The sequence below is a fragment of the Thunnus albacares genome, chromosome 19 (genome assembly GCF_914725855.1).
Source record: "Thunnus albacares chromosome 19, fThuAlb1.1, whole genome shotgun sequence".
Taxonomy (NCBI): Eukaryota; Metazoa; Chordata; class Actinopteri; order Scombriformes; family Scombridae; genus Thunnus; species Thunnus albacares.
The window spans coordinates 20,414,580-20,434,012 of record NC_058124.1 but is presented as its reverse complement, the minus strand read 5'-3'; the positions used below and the strand labels follow the sequence as shown (position 1 = coordinate 20,434,012).

At 41.8% G+C, this 19,433-nt stretch overlaps 1 protein-coding gene across 1 annotated transcript in view; it reads left to right on the top strand.

Moving 5' to 3' along the window:
• The window catches only part of LOC122969699 (ephrin type-A receptor 7-like), a 154,523-nt gene that overhangs the window by 131,583 nt on the left and 3,507 nt on the right, over positions 1 to 19,433 (top strand). The window contains exons 9-17 of the mRNA XM_044335620.1: positions 3,848 to 3,903; positions 8,438 to 8,563; positions 9,344 to 9,529; positions 13,090 to 13,151; positions 13,750 to 13,866; positions 14,292 to 14,378; positions 14,794 to 14,946; positions 18,061 to 18,251; positions 18,376 to 18,540. Of these exons, the coding sequence (XP_044191555.1) occupies positions 3,848 to 3,903; positions 8,438 to 8,563; positions 9,344 to 9,529; positions 13,090 to 13,151; positions 13,750 to 13,866; positions 14,292 to 14,378; positions 14,794 to 14,946; positions 18,061 to 18,251; positions 18,376 to 18,540 (1,143 nt within the window). The remainder of the gene's footprint in view (positions 1 to 3,847; positions 3,904 to 8,437; positions 8,564 to 9,343; positions 9,530 to 13,089; positions 13,152 to 13,749; positions 13,867 to 14,291; positions 14,379 to 14,793; positions 14,947 to 18,060; positions 18,252 to 18,375; positions 18,541 to 19,433) is intronic.

Sequence of the window (19,433 nt, the reverse complement as noted above, 5' to 3'; positions counted from 1 at the left end):
ATGATAATTCACTTGAAATTGCCATTAAGGTGCTTTTAATATACGGTAAGACCAATGATAATTTTGTCAACCAAAATCGTGATTACTTTGTGTTTACACCATTAGCATCATGACAATGATGTGCGGACAACATGCTGATTCTTGAAAATACACAAAAAAAACACCCGCTCTACAGTTTCTTTCACAACATATATGATAAAAAAATACTCTACTCACTCGTGCACATTCAAAAGAGATTTCACCTTACATGGCTCCCTTTTAAAACATAGCTCCCATGGGAAAGATACACTACACCCTCTATCTTTTAAAGATTCTGCATTTATTTCCCAATGCTGTGTGCCAGAGATGATACTCTGGCCAATGAAACACATTCACCTCACACAGTTATAAAATAGTATGATCAAATAAGTAAGTAAAAACTTGCTGAAATGACTTCAGGAAATAGATTTCACAACAAATGGATACAGTTAGAATTCTTGCCAAAGTTTAAAGGCTCAGTTCTTGCAAATAACAACAAAATAACGTCCCTAACTAATGCACTATTAACTCATGAATGATGTTTGCTAAAAACTATATAAAGTTGAAAGTATTTACATATTTGTGACCTATTTTTAAAGCTTTACATCTTCAGTAGGAATGAATGAGCTTGGAGCTAAGAGACTCTCTGACAGGGAATGTCAGTTTTATGTCATTTGTTGACAATTACACCATATAGAATAGAAAAAATATTGAATATAATACTTAATTGTTTGGATTAATTTATCCTTTCTAGACGAAAATTGACAGTTTAGTCTTCATTAATTGCATGAAGACATTCAAAACGACTAAGACTGATATGTAAATACTTGCCAAAATTAACATTTGATGAGGTTGAGCTGACAGTGACAGAGTTTGGCAAGAATTTTCAGTGTTTTGGCATCCAGGCGGTTCTTTCTGCCTCTAGTTTAACCATAGCCATCTGGTTCCTCTGAAGTGTGAAATTTTAAAAATTGGTACGAAATTCTGGTAAAAAGTATAAAATTGGAACAGCCTTGGGACAGATTAAAATGCTGGATAAATTTCATCATATTTTCAAAGGAATGGGTCTATGATTATTTCAGTGATCCATCAGTCCAAAGTTGTGTTGACTGACCATCTTTTTAAAGTAATGAATAGAGCAGGATTGACATTGGCACCCCCACCGCCCCCCCACCCCCTTTTTTTCTTCCCAGCAGCGTCTGCTCGAGCTCCTCCAATGTAACTCCTGCTAGCGTGGTGCTGCTCTCGACCTCCTTCTCCACTCTTCCTCCTCCTCCTCCTCTTCTCTCTCCTCTTCCTCCCTTCACACAGCTGATGCCCAGGTACACTGGCATGTCTGCACTCCCCTCCTCCATTAACCCCCCCCCCCTCCCTTCCCCTCCCATCCTCTTTATCCTCCACATTTCCTCCCTGTTGTCCTGCCATCTCTTCTATCCTTCTGCGGTTTCTTTTCTTCTTTCTCTAGCTTTCCTCTGTCGAATTCATGCCCAAAAAGAAGCCACCATCTAAAAAGAACTACTTTGCATCTGCTATTTCATTTTTGTCACATCTGTGACATTTCAAAGGTAATGGAAAAGGAATCAAGTCATGCAACTTTGCCTCCATGCAGCCTTTCCAATTATTCTTATTTCCTGTCTCCAAGGCTTAGTCTCCTCACTTCCTATATTCCATAATCATTTGACTTTTCCCCTTAAATCATATATTCATGTACTTTCATTTGGTGTTTTGCTCATTTGCCTCTCGTCGTTCCATTAACTCATCAGCCCTTGTATGTGAAGTTTTCCGCCATTGCCTTGCTTCCCTAATTTTAATCTTTTGCAGCCATTCTTGCCCTGCACTCCTGACTACCATCCTTTCTGCCTCTTCTTCCTATTCTCCTTGCTCCTCTACCCCAGCCCCTGTACTGTATGGGCTGTGCTGTGTGCCTTTTCAACTATTTCTCCATCCTTGCATACCCTTCTGCCCAATTATCCTCTTAACCGTAACCTCTTATTTTCACTTCCTCTGCCTCTCCTGACTTCTCAACATTTTTCTCTCAGTGACTTATCCCCTGCTTTGCCCTCATCCCCTTGCCATGTTCTCCATTTGCTCCCTTACCTTTACTCCCCCTTAGGTCGCTTGCATCTTGTTTCTCTTGGTACCGCAATGCCCTCCGTCCTCATCTCCCTCCTGTTTCCCCTTCGCTCCCTTTTCTGCTGTGCTCCCTTATCTATTAATTCTTGTCTCTTCTCCCCTGTCTGGTATCTCCTGCCCTGAGGATCTGTGCTGCATGTGTCTGCTGGTGTGTTTTGACAGACAGGGTCCTGACCTTGTCTCAGACCCTGCTGCTACACAGGCTGAGGGATGTGTCAGCCTCACCCTCATCTCCCTGCGTGCGAACACTCACAGGGACATGCGCATGCAAAAAAAAAAAGAACACAATCCTGTAAAATGCACGCACACAAGTGTTTGCGCATACACACATAAACCCACACGGACACAGATAAATATTCACATATGCATACATGTAAAGAAGCGAGCGTGAGCGCACACACTCGTGCTTAAATCACACAATGCGAGTCCGCCAGGTTCTCTGTGAACTCCCTCTCAGCTGTAACGGTTCTGTGTGAAGTGCTGATGTGTTCTGACATTCCCATTAACACACGGCTCCCTGAGCAGATATTATATTTCACTCAAACACACATATGCGCGCACACACACACACACACACAGGTCTATAGACACGTGCATGGACATCCTCACTCATTGTCATTAACCATCGAATCTTTTCTTTCTGACACAAAACTTTTCCATTCTGTGATCAGCGCTCCTTCACCTGACTGTCCCTGTGTGTTTTTGTCCATAATCCCTGAAAACACGGTAACCAGCCACGATAATTATGTCTCTCGTTTACTTGATATGATACCGATATTAACACGTGCATAAATATGTTTGTTCAGTCATAAATCCCACAGTATATAAACTAAAATGCAGGTTGTAACCTGGAGGAAAACACCACAAAGTGTTCATGACTTTGTATTTTCATATACAGTATATGTTGAATATATTAAGAATATACTATACTATACTATAAGCATCCTGTTTGTCAGAAGAAACTCAGATGTAGTGTAGATGTTACCATCAAAACTTTCTTCAATGCCTTGGCTTTATCCTCTTGTCTTGTTTTTCATCCCTCTCTCTAATCCAAGTAAGCATGGTGCCGGCCAGCCAGAATGTCTGTTCATCACTTGTTAATCTGTCACTTACAGTGTTTGTGTGTGCGTGTGTTTGTGTGTGTGTGTGTGTGTGTGTGTGTGTGTGTGTGTGCGAGCGTAAAGAGCCAAGTTTCCGCTAAGCTGAAAAGCCATCAGCAGTCAGATCATAAAGAGCTCTCTCCTCTTTAAACCCCCTGTGGTGTCCAGCGATGAGAGATAACAGTGTGTGCACATCCGTGTATGAAGTACAGTCGCCCGTATATGTATGTGTGTTCGCCTCTTTCATAAAAAAACTCCATCGCGGCGAAACAACAATAGCGTATCCATGCCAGGCTGATCGGTGTGTGTCTGTGACTCGCTCAGTCAAATCAGGAAGGATTTCCACTTACTCAGCCTCAGATCTTTCTGTTGCTCATCAGTGCCGTCACGTCAGGGGTCTCTCTGAATGCCTCTCCGTATCCTCTCCATCGCCACTATCAATACTCTTGTCTCCGCTCTCTCTCTCATCCCACAGTTATTGCACATTCCATGTAATCTATTACGTTGCAAGATAACAGCGTCTGATGCTTGTCATGATTTGTGTCTGCATATTGGGATAAAACATGCCTGACGCCTGTCTTTGTTTCTCTTCGTAGACAATGCGGCTACAGCAAAGCTTCTCAAGAGGGAGACGAGGAACTTTACTTCCAGTGTAAGTGACAGTGGTGATCACTCTATCGTATCGCTGTTGCGTGTTTGTGTTCAAGCTCTGAGGATAAGAGGAGGAATCTGTCAATAAATGCTTTGTCTTGACTATTCCATGTGCTGGAATGCATGTGAATACACACATGCATCGCAGATGACTTTTGAGGCATTAAGTAGCGCCACGGCATTAATTCTTAATTCTGAGTGCATGCCGAGCCAACTCTGAGCACACTGACACACTCCATTAGGTGGTGCGTGTGGGTGATTTTGATGGGGAGAGATTGAAATCAGGAGGAGGGGACAGATAAAGAGCTGGAGGTAGGGGGGAGGGGAAAAGGAGAAAGGGGCTAAAAGCTCCAGAACAGAACAAGGCAGGCAGGCAGGCAGGCAGCAGCAGAGATTGCGCCTCCAAAACAGGATTTTAAATGTTGTTGTTGTATATGATGTTGTACAAGGTTGTAAATGCTTCTTTTTTTAAACTCTGCTCACTAAGCTCTCAATAGGCTTTTTGTTTGACGGTGACAGAATGGAAGTAGTTTGACATATCTCTTCCTGTTGGTGTGTGTGCATGTGCCAATGCTTTGCTAATGCAGTGGATATGTGTGTGTGCGTTCTTAGAGTTTTCTCCTGTGTGTGTGTGTGTGTGTGTGTGTACGTACACAGTTTTGTAAATTTTGCGCGTGTGCGGGTGCACGCGTGTGCATGCTCATTTGCGTTGTTTAATCTCCCAGCATGCTGAGCTCTCTGGAGAGTTTTGGAGCACTATGCCTGATGAATAATGAGCCAAAGCCATGCGGCTGGGAATAAAATCTGCCCAAACAAAGACATGCCAACAGCTGACAAGCACGCAATACACACACAGAAACACACACATACACACACACACACACACACACACACACACACACATTTTTTGGCCTGCTTTTCAATCACACCTCTTTTTTTTTTTTTTTTTTTTTTTTTTTTTAATAGAACATGGACACTCACACAAATAGGCACAAAGACACATTTTTGTTCTCTTCATCCAACACACATTCTCTTGAGTCCGCTTCCTGTTCTGTGACCGCGGACTCTCTGTGCTCTCACGGTGCTGCAGGTCTGTCTTATCCATTTGCAAGAATAGGGTTTCTGTGAGGTAGTGAGTGTCATGTAAGCCTGATTTAAATTTTTTTTCCATCTTCCCATCTGTTCGCCTGCCAGATTCTTAAAACACGTTCCACAGCCATATATTAACACATAAGGACAGGAAATGGAGAGAAGGAATGAATGAATAAATGAGTTGTGTGAGTAATAAAGCAGAGGAAGAAGGAAGGGGAAAAAAGAAGGATAAATGAGTGAGTGAAGGATGCAGTTAGAGGGATGGAGCATGAAGAGGTGAGTTGGCAGACATGCAGAGACTCATCATTGATGACATTGCTCAGAATATTAGTTTTATGTCTGTGTAGTATGTGACCTAGAAACATACAATGGGAGAGCTGGAGGAAAGGATCAAGACTCATCTGTAAACTCCATTAATGGACCAGTTCTAGATATCGTCCATAGTCTGATTGCATGTAAGAGAGAGAGTGAGAAAGAAGGCATCAGGGGAAATGAATAGGGAAAGAGGGGTGTGATAGTGAGGCGTGATAAAGCGCTTGAGTTTTTGCGGCTTTTTGTCTAGAATGGAAAATATTTGCGGCTATAGCTACCGAATGTGTGTTCACTCTGTGGTCCACTGAAGATGTGCCGCTCACGCATCCAAGTGTGAATATTCTTTAGTTTCCCTCAATCGCTCATGGCAATGACACAGTTAACCCTGAAACTAATCAGCCACGGAGCAAATGAAGCGTGCATGCCTGTGTGTGTGTGTGTGTGTGTGTGTGTGTGTGTGTGTGTGTGTATGTGTGGTATTTAAGTGCCTCAACCTTTGCAGCCATTTTCAGCCCATATGTTTTATGAGGCACATGGGCATCCCCCTCTTATGTGTGTACTGTATAGATGGTTTTAAGCAACAGCAGTGTATTTGAGAACCCGATTTGACAGAAAAGAGTCTTCGATCGTCCACTCAGCCCTGGCCTTGAATAGAAAAGGTTTCATTTGCTTCATAATTGGACTTTTGGCTGTATTTGTTAGTGTGTGTGTGTGTGTCTGTGTGTGTGTGTGAGTGCATATCTGTGAGTGTGTTTGTACACACAAGCAAACGCGTGTTTATGTGTGTGTGTGTTGGATCAATAAGCCGTTATGAGGCAGCCAGTATAGGATCCCTCAGGTCGATCTGGAGCTGTAATCACATTTCAGGGCCTCTGCCTGGCTTTTGGGAAACCTACCAGTCTTTTTCCTGGAAGATTAGCCTTAACATGCAGTAACAAGGGTCAAAGGTCATCTAATTGAGAACTATACTCCGTTGTTAATGGTTATTGGCTATCTGCTAGCAAGTTTATTTGCTAGTTGTTAGTGTTGGGTAAATACAATAGGCAGTTGATAAAGAAAACAAGGTGCTCATTGAGAAAGCAGGTAGTGTTTTTGTTTTGTTGTGTACAGTGAAACAGTTGGAGTCAATATCACTTTCAGCTCTAAATGTCAGCTAGGATTTCCAATTGTTGTGTCTCATTAGTGTCGCAGTGGTGATCTTGTAGAGGTCCTCGAAAGAAATTATCCACGGTAATCATTAGTAATAACCTTCTTTTCTTTGTGAAGCAACATACAATTATTTATCTATTTTGACTTCAGACTCCAAATCGGTATTTAAACTTGTTTTAACTTCGGTCCTCGTCCTATTATCATATGTTAGCACACTTTTACACATGCTGGGTTATTTATCAAATGTCAGAATGGGGATCAAGGACATAGAATCATGTTATTTTTGGAGATTTTTATGCTGAGGCTGCTGTCATTTTTTTTGGAGTGGGGGAGTTAGTACCCAAACTCTAAAACTAACAACAAAGCAGCAAGCCAGTGCCATGGCAAGGTTTCTCTGCCTCAGCATTTTACTGTCTATTATGTCCTGTCCCAGTTTCTGAGTGAAGATTATATTGTGTGTGTGTTTGTCTGTTATTTTGTGTGTGTGTGTGTGTGTGTGTGTGTGTGTGTGTGTGTGTGTGTTAGCGAGATAACATTTGGAAGCAAGCGAAAAGACAAAAAGCCCGTTGGAAGAGCGCTGTGATCTGACTAAAGCCTTGTGAAAGAAACCCAAAGTCAGATTTTAGCACTCTGAGCCTTTGATCCCGGTTTTCCCTCTGCCTCTGGAGTTTATAAGTTCAAAACAAACAAAAACAAAGAATTAGACAATTGATACATCAATGGAAGCATTTTATATCTTTTTAAATGAAGAGAAAAAAAAACACATTTGATGAACATCTATTTGCATTTTGGGTTATGTTTGGTTATTATAACCACAAATAACTGGCTGAACATGTCAAACTGAGTAATTTACAGTATGCATATTGTTATAGTGGAGTGTGATAGCAGACAATGTTTCAGCTGTCTCGAACATTAATGGTTAAACTCAAGTATTGATTTCAGTCTCATCTGGATCAAAGAGCAAGGGCTTCTTATAGAGGTAATGTTTTAGTCTAATGTTCAACAATCAGAGAGAGAAGTTCTTTGTTGAAGAAGCAGACACCAATTTCCCCACTGATGTTAGCCTCAATAGAGCACAAAGCGATACAGCCATGAGAAATGTTTTGCTTTGTGTTGAGAGAAGGTTACTGCTAAGGCCACAGACATCTCTTTATGCTAACAAAAATAGTTGGCTAGTTAGCTGAATTACTTTGCCTGTACAGTTTAATTTCATGGTATCTGAATCTGAGCTTGGTTCTTTTTTATCTATTTTGTGTTTGATGTAGACATTTCTTTTAAAGTTTCCACGTGTTTCTTTGTACAGAGGAGAATGTTCACCATAAATTCTGTGCTGCTGTCCCACAGATTTATTAGATTTTGTCTTATTATTGACTTTCTGTAAATGTTTTTTTTGTTGTTGTTCTTATTTTTATACTGTTATGATGTCGGATGTCTATGTTAAACATGGTAAAAGCTCCAAAACTTCCTCCTTGTGACAACATCAGATTGTTTGTATGTACCCACAAACGGCTGCCGTTGCACAGCCTTTGTTGTGTCGCAAAGGTTGTTGCTAAGGTTGTTCCATGGGTTGTTCACATTATCCACTTGCATATTTTGGCTGAGATTCAGGCTCGAATATGTACAGATGTATCTGAGAAGTTTCCATTTTGAATTAAAAATGGGGACAAAGAACTACTACTAGTGTTTGTTTGTCAAGTCTGCCAAGGGACTGCTTCCAGAAGCTACCCAATCAGAACAGAGTGGGCTCACCGAGAGGGGGGCCTTAAAGAGACAGTAGCTAAAACTGCTTGTTTCAGAAAGAGGCTGAACTGAAGGGCTGCATAAACAGCCAGTACAAGATAAATATATAGTTTTTTGAACTGTAAATTATGCAAAGATATTCCAGTAGGGCCCCAGAATATAAATATAGACCTGGAAATGTGCATCCCATATGTCCCCTTTAATGTTATATTGTACATTTGTGTGTGTTTGTACAAATCCAGTTAAGATCCCGACACGGAGGACCTACATTGACCCAGAGACCTGTGAGGACCTGCTGCAGGCCGTTCACGCCTTTGCCAAGGAGCTGGACAACTCGAGCATCAAGATTGAGAGAATTGTGCACACAGGTACAACAACTCTACATGAGAATAAAGCAGAAGTGTTGCATTTTCATTAAGTTGGGGGACTTAATGAATGAGAGACAGAAGACAAAATCGAAGCAGCAAAAACCAAGATGCCCTGACCTTCAGTCTTTAGTATAGGTCTACATGTAGCTTGAAAAACCCTGGATCTTACATTTTGTAAGATGCTCCCTGTCTGGTAAATGCCCACATCTTTCAAACTCCACTTCCCAATTTTCTAATATGGTAGTAGAAGCGAAAGAACTCTTAACCTTGCTACAATTTTCCACTATCAAATATGAAAAGATAAATCACAGTATTAGCATAGGCAGCAAACAGAGCTGGGACTATCCACGGCATGAGCAATCTTTAGGCAACCCAAAGTATTTTGGACCTGCTGCACTATCCCTCAACCTGCCTTCGAGAGATTTTAGAGATAGCAGTTCAATCAGTTATATTTGCCTTGTCTCTTCTTGATGTTCCACTGTTTCACTTGCACCCTACCCAATCTTTGATCTCTCTTTGATCCCTTTGTATTTCATGTCTCTCTCTCAATAGTGTTGAATTTGCGTCATCTCTCTTCCTCCCCAATATGTTTGTGTTTCTTCATCTGATTCTGCTCCAGCCTTTTTCATTCCTCCTCACTTTGTTTTGATCTTTCTGCATATATTATTCCATATCATCACTCTGACCTGCAACACCCTGTCCTGTTATTTCTCTGCTCTGTCTGGCTGTTCATCTACCAAAAAGGGATCATGACCTCTGTTTGCCTGTCTCCCCCTATAGGTGACTTTGGGGAGGTGTGTCGCGGCTGCCTGAAGCTGCCCAGTAAAAGAGAGCTGCCAGTGGCCATAAAGACGTTAAGGGCCGGCTGCTCTGAGAAACAGCGCCGCTCCTTCCTCAGCGAGGCCGGCATCCTGGGGCAGTTCGACCACTCCAACATCATCCGACTGGAGGGAGTCATCACCACTGGTAAGGAGGAAGGACGGTGGGGAGATGAAGCAGAAAACAGGAGATGAAAGACAGTTTTGGAGAAAGCATGGAAGGGGGAAAAAAATCCAAGGATCAAAGGAGGAATGTGCCACCTCCATTACCAAAGAGGGAGGAAAGGGGGGGAAAAGGAAGTGAGGCAAGACGCAGGATTGGAGAGGCTGTAGGAAAAGCAGGGTAGCAGAATGAGGTAAAAAAAAGGGAAATTAGAATTTGACCATTTCGATATCGCATGTACAGAGGGAGTCATCACTTGTGTTGAGTATGGAGAGAGATGGGAGGAAAAAGAAGGAGGAGCAAAGATGATGGACAGCAGAAGAGAAGAGGGAAGAGCGGTGGGACACTCCAACCACCTCAATATCACACACGTGGAGGGGGTCAACGATCACAGCAAAGAGGGCGGCACGAGAGGATGGGAGAGAAGAAAAGGTTGAAGAGTAGAGAGTGAGCTGGCGGGATGGATGCCTTACGCTAGCAGCCAAGCTACATCAAGGCCCATTTTCCGCTGACAGATAGCAATTGAGGTCCTAGAGCGAAAACAGGATGGAAGGAGGGGAAGAAAAATAAACTTGAAGGGAGGAGACGGAAGAAAGACACACGAGAGACGGAGAAGATGAGGTAGAGGTTAATGGGAATGGCAGGTGAAGGGAGAAGCTTTTAAGAGTTTGTGAAGTTTTTGTTACTGCTGCAGTGACGCTCAGTGTGGTGTGTGCGTATGTGTGTGTGTGGGCATGATGCCCGAACACACTCTGTGCTCAGTAGGATGGCAGCAGATGTGCAGGGTACAGTAATTGGTGCTAGAGACCCAGCGGGGCCCCGAGATCCACTCCAATCTCTCCCACTATCACGAACACACACACAACTCAGGTGCCTGCTTCTTCACACACACACACGCACGCACACACACACACACACATAAAGGCAGTCCCATATGCTCACTTTGTCTTTCACTATCACTGACACACACACACACACCTGCTTGCTTGCCTCTTTGCTTGGCATGAAATCACACATCCATGCACACAAACACTAAACATGCACACACCCACATACTGTTGGACTACAAATCACCTGCTTTACATCACTTACCCCCCACCAGATCCTCACTCAGCCCTCTTCTTTCCCTCCACCACACCTAGCAACCAGCACCCAACTCCCTCCTGCCTTAATTCAAGGCCATATAAAAAAACACGGGTGTCATTAACCAGAAAAGCTTCCTCTTTCGTGACCCAGCATTTGCTCCCATCTTCTTACTGGCAGTTCCAGGATTATAGGTAATAGGATTATGGAAAATGCAATAAGGTTCTTTGTTACCTTTTTTGAAGGAAACATGAGAAACATAGTGTTAGGTTAGACAGAGCTGCTTGCATTTGCTGATTGATTCTTTTTTACAAAAATATGTTATTTTTCCCTTAAAGGCACACTGTGCAGGATTTGCCGGCTGGTGTTTGTAAACACACAGCATTCAAACTTAGCCCTTCCTCTCCAGCTCAATGAGAGAGAGAGCAAATCAGTGAATTAGATAAATAAAACGTTATTTTCTTATTGTTTCACCACAGTTACGTTCTAAAGCACAAATAAAAACACCCACACCTCCGCATAACCCTGCAGGAAGGTGCCGCATTGCCAGATTTTGTGTGAGTGCAGAGCTTCATCCTGTCCGCTGTGGCCTCTCTGCTCTGCGTGTGTGTAGCTCAGCCCCGCCCTCGATCGAATAGACACACAGACCTGCAGCTCTTTATGCATCCATGACACAGAGACAGAGAGTAGAGCAGAGCAGAGGAAAGAGACGGAGGGAGCAATGTAACTATGCTACGCTAAGAGTCTTAACTTAACATCCTGCGTGCTATTATTGGCTGGGGGCTACGAACCCACTGCCCAAAGGCTGATGCCCAGAAACGTGCTGAACATGACAAAATAATAAGAAAATACAGGCAGAGGACAGGGTCTCTGTAAATACATACACCACCACACCCACAAGGGGGAGGGACCCACAAGCCGCCTCCTTCTGTGCAAAAATATAGCCAATATGAAGCTCCCGCCCAAATTAGTCAAATCAAGTAGATGCTACAGTGTTTTTAGTGCTAAATTATCTTTTTGTTACTCTCCTTCCACTGCAGCTGAACAGAAAAACACTGTCCGTTAAGATACAAAGAGGGAATGAAGCCTCATGTAAGCTTCGGATAAACCTTTAAATAAATATTTGCAAAAAACAAGGATTTTACACTGAAAGCACATTAGGAGGTATCTTAATGGACAATAAACAGGAGGAATGTTAAGAAAAATCAGTTTCAATGTTAATTCGGGTGCCTGACTATTGTTTTAAGCCAGACTTGAAAAATTGTGAACCTATTCTTTAACTAGTCATGTTATAATAAAACATTTTCATACATGATTGAGCTGTTCTGGCAACCTGATTGGGTACATACAAGAGGTTGTTTGTCTTAAGCAGGACAGTAAGATTCAGGGACTTTCAGTATTCATCAAAATTAAGATCTTTTAAGTGTGTATGGCTGTAAGAATTGACTCCATCCTCTCTGTTTGCAGCACCCCCCTCCCCAGTGTATCCTCCCTCCCTCCCTCCCTCCTCTCTGCATCTCTACATCCTTTCACACACAGTGCAGTATGCAACAGAACAGCAGATGACACAAATGATAGACTTCCTTGGTAGGTCCTTGGTTGTGGCCTTCATTCCAACTCTGTGCAACCCACCAGCACATAGTGAAAGCACTGATCCACTCTCCAACTTGGATTAATTAAATGATGGCAGTGTCTCTGTGCTGACTCACAGTTCCCCACTGTTGTTGGTAACCTTTCCAAATAGTTTTCTGAAAGCCCAGAAATACTGGCAAACCATGAATTGTGGATGTTAGAACTCTCAAATTATATTTTTACACTGCCTGGCCTGCACAAACTGTCAGCCTATCATCCTATCTCAGGATATGTATATTTATATAAGATATCAAATTGTTTACATATCTATCAAGCGCCTATGTGCCTGCCTCCCATAATCCACTCCTCCTTTCTCCTCCAACTGCTGCAGTCTTATTTTCCCTCTCTGTGCACTTCATAGCACTGCTGGATTCCTGCCATCTGTGCCTGGGCACACTGTGTGTGTGTGTGTGTGTGCACGCACGCATGCATGTGTATATGATCATGCATACCTGGACTTTGTTGCTCTGTGTGTATTGTTGTGCACAGATTGTGTGTGTGTGTGTGTGTGTGTGTGTGTGTGTGTGTGTGTGTGCATGCAGGCTTGAGTATTTGAGGGTCGTTAAACTTGCTGAGACAGCCAGGGCAGCACACAGGTTCTCCCGGCTTCACCACAGTTCACTGGGTGAAGAATGGCTTTGCACAATGCCTGCCGTGCTGCCAAGTGGACTAGACTCACTTTATTGTATCTCTCCCCACTCTCTCTCTCTCCGTGTCTCTGTCTCTATTACCGCTCTCACTTGCTCTGACTTTTCCTCTCGATTCTCTACATTCTATCCCAATTTTAACTTCGATTCATACGGTCTGTCTTGCTGTCTGCCTTTGTCCAGGTAACACCATGATGATCATAGAGGAGAGCATGTCTAATGGAGCCTTAGATTCATTCCTTAGGGTAAGCTTTTGTATAATATATATGTATGTATTCATATAGCTTATGTGCAAAAGTGTTTTTTTGGGTTTTTTTTTTTTGCATTTGTCTAATACCAAAATAAAGCCGTTATCTTCTGTTTTTGAGCTCTTGCGCACAATATTGCAAGACATTTTGTAATAATAATGATCCTAAATTTACTAATATATGACAGTCCTAGAGCAACAGTACTTATTATTCTAATGCTTATTAGAGTAATAAGGAAAAGGTACATAATTAATCACACAAATGGAGTGTTTCTGCTCAAAGAGCTTCTGTAAACTGTTTGTGCCCCTCTGCTCTCTGAACCACTGCGGCGTGGTTTATAATGATATGAATTAATGTCCTGTTTGTTTTTATTCTCCAAATAAAGAGATTCAGCTCAGTGAGCACAACATTGTACTGTAGTAACAGATGTGTTTTTGGATCACTACGTACTATACGCTCATGTTACTATCCTTTTTTTATATACTGTCTCTCCTTCCCCTCTGTGTTATCCTCTCTCTCTCTTCATTTCTTTCTTTTCCGCTCCTTCCCTTTTCTACCTCTTCTCTGCCTCTCCTTTTGCCGCCCCTAACCTCAGAAACATGAAGGCCAGTTGAGTGTAATGCAGCTGATGGATATGCTGACTGGTGTGGCATCAGGGATGAAGTACCTCACCGAAATGGGCTTCGTCCACAAACGGCTGGCCGCACACAAGGTAAAGGGAGCAGGTGGGAAGAGATGATAGCAGAGAGGGTGTAGGGTGATGTATGTCTCAGGCAGGTTTTTGCAGGTGGGTTATAGAATACAATTTGTCCTTGTCTGCAAACATCTTTGACAATCACTTGCCTGTAGGTTTTTATTAGAGGAATACACGAAGCTGAAAACGACAAGAAAATTGTTTTGTCACGTCCAGGTTTTTTTTTTTTGTTTGTTTTGTTTGTCCCCTAAAAGAGCCCGTCTGTCAAACTGCAAATGCAGTGGTCACATTGCAGAAAATGAACAGGAACACTTGTTCTTTTAGACTATCAATTGTCCCCGGTGTGATAAGAGCTTTGCCCACCAGGGTGATGAGCTCTCATACTGAGATTGTTTCCTGTCTGAATATAACCAATGCTTATCCCTTTGTTTTCCCACTCTCAGGTGTTGGTTAACTCCAATCTGGGCTGCAAGGTGTCTGGCTTCAGACCTCTTCAGGAGGACAAGATAGAGGCTATCTACACCACACTGGTAAGAGATAACCATGTTTATTTTTCTGGAAATACTAAGTTCTGTGTTTTTATGTTCTACTTTCCTCATTAATGACCCTTAACTTCCCATCGGTAAGCACTTCACACATGTAGAGGTGACATTTTTAATGAGATTTGACCAAATATGAGTTAACACAAGTCATGTCAGGTTCACTTGAGGTCATACAATTAAGCTTTCAAGGTAAAAAAAAAAGAGAAAAAATCAATTTCTACACTATATTTCCCTGGATATTTTTGGGTTCCACTCAAGGTGAATCCAGGCCTCTAAATATTCTTTTGATCTACTGAAAATATGTTCAAAGCTTTTCAAAGAGAATATTAAAGCTTTACTTTTGTGAACTCTCTGCACCCTTTTACTCCACGTCTTACCTCTCCCGTTCTCACATCACATCCAGCATGGCGGGAAGAGTGTAGTGCTGTGGACCGCTCCGGAGGCCATCCAGTACCATCGCTTCTCTTCAGCCTCAGATGTCTGGAGCTTCGGCATTGTCATGTGGGAGGTCATGTCCTATGGAGAGAGACCCTACTGGGATATGGGCAACCAGGATGTAAGTGTGTATAAGAAAGGAGAAAGATAGGACGGTGCTTTCCATTAATCTCTCCAGTTATTTCCTTTATATTCCTGCCTCTGTTTTCTTTTCTTTTTTTTTTACTAAATATCTGTACTTTACCAGTCTCCCTCTCTTTTTCACCTCCCTCTGATTCTCTTTATCAGTGAACTCTATCCATAGCCAGCTTGGATCTTATTAACAGAAAGCCAAGAAGCCACAGTACCTCTGAAAGCTTTTGCCGGGCCTAAGTCCCCTCTTTAAGTCTGCATCAGCTCCATGACCAATCCTGTTTTCTCATAAGGACGCATTGACCCCCTTCCAGTGGCCTCCGCCTGTCCTCGAGTGTCATCCTGCTCTTAAAAGTGTTGAAAATCCCTCTAGAAAAAAAAAAATTCAGCCTCTTTTGGGAAATGTAAAGCATTTGCTATTTTAAGGGTTGAAGAGATTGTCCAGTCGATAGGACCCAGGCGCCTTGTCAGAAGCAACCTATTATTTCCAAGTCAGCGTGGGTGGGTGCTCTATTTTGCTGTCGTCACTCCTACCTCTTATTCCTTCAATATATAATAAAGAAAAAAGGTTTTTAGGTCTAGTTTTTGAAGGAAGTCATACCTCTAAAGTGCAGCTGAAAGTATGATGCAAGTCTGCAGAAGAGGCAGCAGGGAGCAGATTATTCATTGTGACTACTTTTTATTGAACACACAACACACAGAGCACTGAAAAATAATACAGAAGATGGCGATCATTTTAAGAGTCATTATTGTTCATCAAGTCCAAAGGCTTCATCATGCTAATGCCCTCTTAAATTACTGTCATCATAAAAGAATGCCAACACTTTATGCAGGCAGGTGCGTAGTTAAAAAGCAACAGATTATTAACATGTTCCATTTTTGAATGTCCACAATTACTATGCGTTTGTTATTCGGCATGCACAAGAATAGTAAGCTTTTTAGTCTTTTTTTTTTTCCCCCACCAGTGCCCTTTTCACAAAGCAGCAGAAAGTTTCCTCTCAGTGTAGTTCATATTATCAAACTTTCCAATTGCGAGGGCAAAGGTCAAGCTTGTAGAGCGCCGGGGATATTAATCCACTTTAAATTGATACATTATATCATAACGGAATTGTTGGTTGGCCTGTCCACCTGTGATCCACCGTGCCCTTTACCTACCAACTTTGATTAAATGGAAAATGTCAAATGCTGAAAAGCATTTTATGAATGCTCTTTAGTGAGATAGGAGCTTAAGGGGCCGAGAGGATGGCGGAGCGGGGTGGTGGGTGAGTTTAGGTAAAGAGAAGAGAGTGTTTTAGGAAATAATGCTGCTGATGGATGTCATTTTTGTGATTATGCTCTGACTTTATTTCCTCCTTTCAGGAGATTGTATTTCTTAGAGTGATTCAGGAGGAGGACGGATTGCATGTCCCCAGACATATTGAGAGGAAATCTCTTGTGAGGTGTTATGGTGAATAGTTTTTGAATGGGGACATTAGTTTGATGGAGGAGCGAGGAACATTGAGGAAGTCTGGATGCTTTTATGCTCTGCTATTTGAAGACAGTGAGGTTTCACAGAAGTAGATGAAAAACGCTGAGATGAGATGAATCATTTTCTAAGACTCATATTGTATTTAGTTGCTCATCTTTTAGAGTGGGGTAGGGTATCGTAAGAGCATTTAAATGGGACATTTGTGATTTTCTGTTGTTTTTTGTACTGTTATGATGTCAAATGTCTATGTGAAATATGGTCAAAGGTCTAAAACAAAAACAAATGTCAAAAGCTAGGCTTCATTTGCAATGTTACCTCTGCTTCCTCCTTGTGATGACATCATATCATTCGCACATGCCCACAAACAGACGTCCGTTCCATAGTCTTTGTTGCTAAAGTTATTCCACGTCTTGTTCGCATTGTCCACTCGCATATTTTGGATCCGATTTTGCCGTGAACATGTACAGATGCACTGAAGTTTCCATTTCCAGTAAAGAAGAGGAAAAAGAAGTGAAATCCTACTACTACTGTTTGTTTACGAAGCCTCCGAATCGGGAGGAAGTGTCCTGAAGCTGGCCAATCAGAACAGAGTGGGCTCATCGGGAGGCGGGCCTTTAAGAGACAGGAGTTAAAACGGCCTGTTTCATACAGAGGCTTAACTGAGGGGCTGCATAAAGGACTGGTAGAAGATAAGAGCCCCAGAATATAAATATAGATCTGAAAGTAATACATCAGCTTTGAGAAAATATTGACTCTTATAGTCTGTTTCATTTGTGTAATTCCTCCTCTACTTTAAACCAGCCATTATTGGTTTTTAAATCCACAGGCCTACAACATATTTTATTATAGGAAATTAAAACGTTATAATACAATTTTCTGCTGATATGAGCGCAGCTAATGTGATACCCCATCAAATATCCTGTGAAGTAACACTAAGTGACACTGAATATCCTGTTAAGTGACCTTTCAATCCACAAAGGCAGTCAGTCATGCAAGATTTCATATTGTTCAGTTTTTTCAGGTATACCTTTCGTTTCTGTCTGATAATGTTTGGGTATTTGCTGTATAACTTTAGTGTTGTAGTAGTTGTAGTTTTTTTTTTTTTGTCAAGTCCTCACTGCAGATTTGTATTCAGTTCATATTGTTTAGGCAAGCAATATTGCTCTTTAAAGTTTGGTTCATTATGCAGTCGGCGCCGGCTCGTAAGGTGACCTTAAAAGGACGCCACCTCAAAATAAGCACAATTATCAAAAAGCAAAGCCGTGCAATAGAACGTTGTAGGAGGTGTAATTAGCGAAGAGAAAATGAAAACACCAGCACTTTTCCACTCTTATTTATCCACATAAAGGTTGGCGAGGTTGCCTGTACTGTCCAAAGTTTGCTATTAATGTCAACTGAAGAACACCATTGTAAATGAAAAATGTTTTAAAATACCTTACTCAACTTTTTTAAGTAGGACAGAAATTTTTCTACATTCTCATTCACTTCCCCCAAACAGCCCTTACAGTCAAAGTCATGCTCTTTGGGAATTTAATCCAATTGAAATATAAGAAATAGAAAATTACAACACTAATTCCAGATTTTGTGACCTGATGTTATCGATTTCCTTTTCCTTTCTTGGTGTAAATGATATAGGTGATCAAGGCCATCGAGGATGGTTTCAGGCTGCCGGCTCCGGTTAACTGCCCTCCACATCTCCATCAGTTGATGCTGGACTGTTGGCAGAAGGAGAGGACAGAGAGACCCAGCTTCAGCCAGATCCACTCAGCCCTCAGCAAGAGCATTCGCTCACCTGATGGCATTGGCTCCTCCACACTGGCACGCAGGTAAGCTCAAGTGATATATAGGCTCAGTAAATGGGCTGTGTACAGTCTCTCTGTGTGAACTGACTGTTTACATTTCAGTAAATTTCCTATCTCTGATCATTCAACCGTATTTTATCTCTTTTAGGACCCTGAGTTCATCCATTACGCTAGCAGAGAGGCCTCTACCTTCCTTCCCATCATTTAACTCAGTAGGAGAGTGGCTGGATGCGGTGGACATGGGCCGATACAAGGACAATTTCACTGCTGCGGGATACTGCTACTTGGAGTCTGTGGCACGAATGACTGTACAGTGAGTAGCTCTGTCTCTGTAACCTTTCATTTCCTGTTTTAGAGAGGCTGGCAAAGAATAAGAACAAATAATTGAAGAGATAACTGCATGAATAATTAAATGACTGGGTGGAGTGGATAATGCCTACTTTTTTTTCTTGAAAATGGTTCTTTTTTCATTCTTGATAATTAAAGATAATATTTCCACATCTAAAAAGGGTCTTTGAGTGACAGATGCATAGGGAAAAAAAACAAAATATAAAATGGGGGTCTAACTTCACATTTAACTTGCAACATCTTCACCAGTGATTAGTCAGACACTTTGTACCACTATTTTTTTTAATCTTTTATCGCTGTAATTGACAGTAACCATTCATCATTCAGATGTAAACGCTCCATACATGTACTAGATAGACATCAGTCTTATTGTATTTCTGAATTTCTGGATAATTCCAATTCATTTGACATTTAAAATTATGGACAGCTTGTTACTGCTTTATTTTACAGGTCTGTACATTCCTGATTATTTTCTGCAAGGCTTCCTGGATAGAACAATGCAATTTCGCATTAATTCTAGGTGAAATACAGACAGTATTCAATTGGTACACTTCTGATTATTTAATTCCAATTAAATGCTGAGCTAGTTTAAAGGGAAACTTTAGGTGTTTTTTCAACCTGGACCCTATTTTCCCATCCATTTATGTCTAAGTGACTAATGGGGACAACAATTTCTGAAGTTGGTCCAGTATTGAGCAAAAAAGCTTCAGTGGGCGGCCACCAAAACGGGCTGCAATGTAATCTGATGGGGCGATAGCGCCCCGTCAATGTACGTCCACTAAAAGTGCTTGTTTTTGCCACTGACAGGCTCAGATTGTTATTATAAGTGTCTGTTGTGTCTTTCTAAAGGAGAAGTCA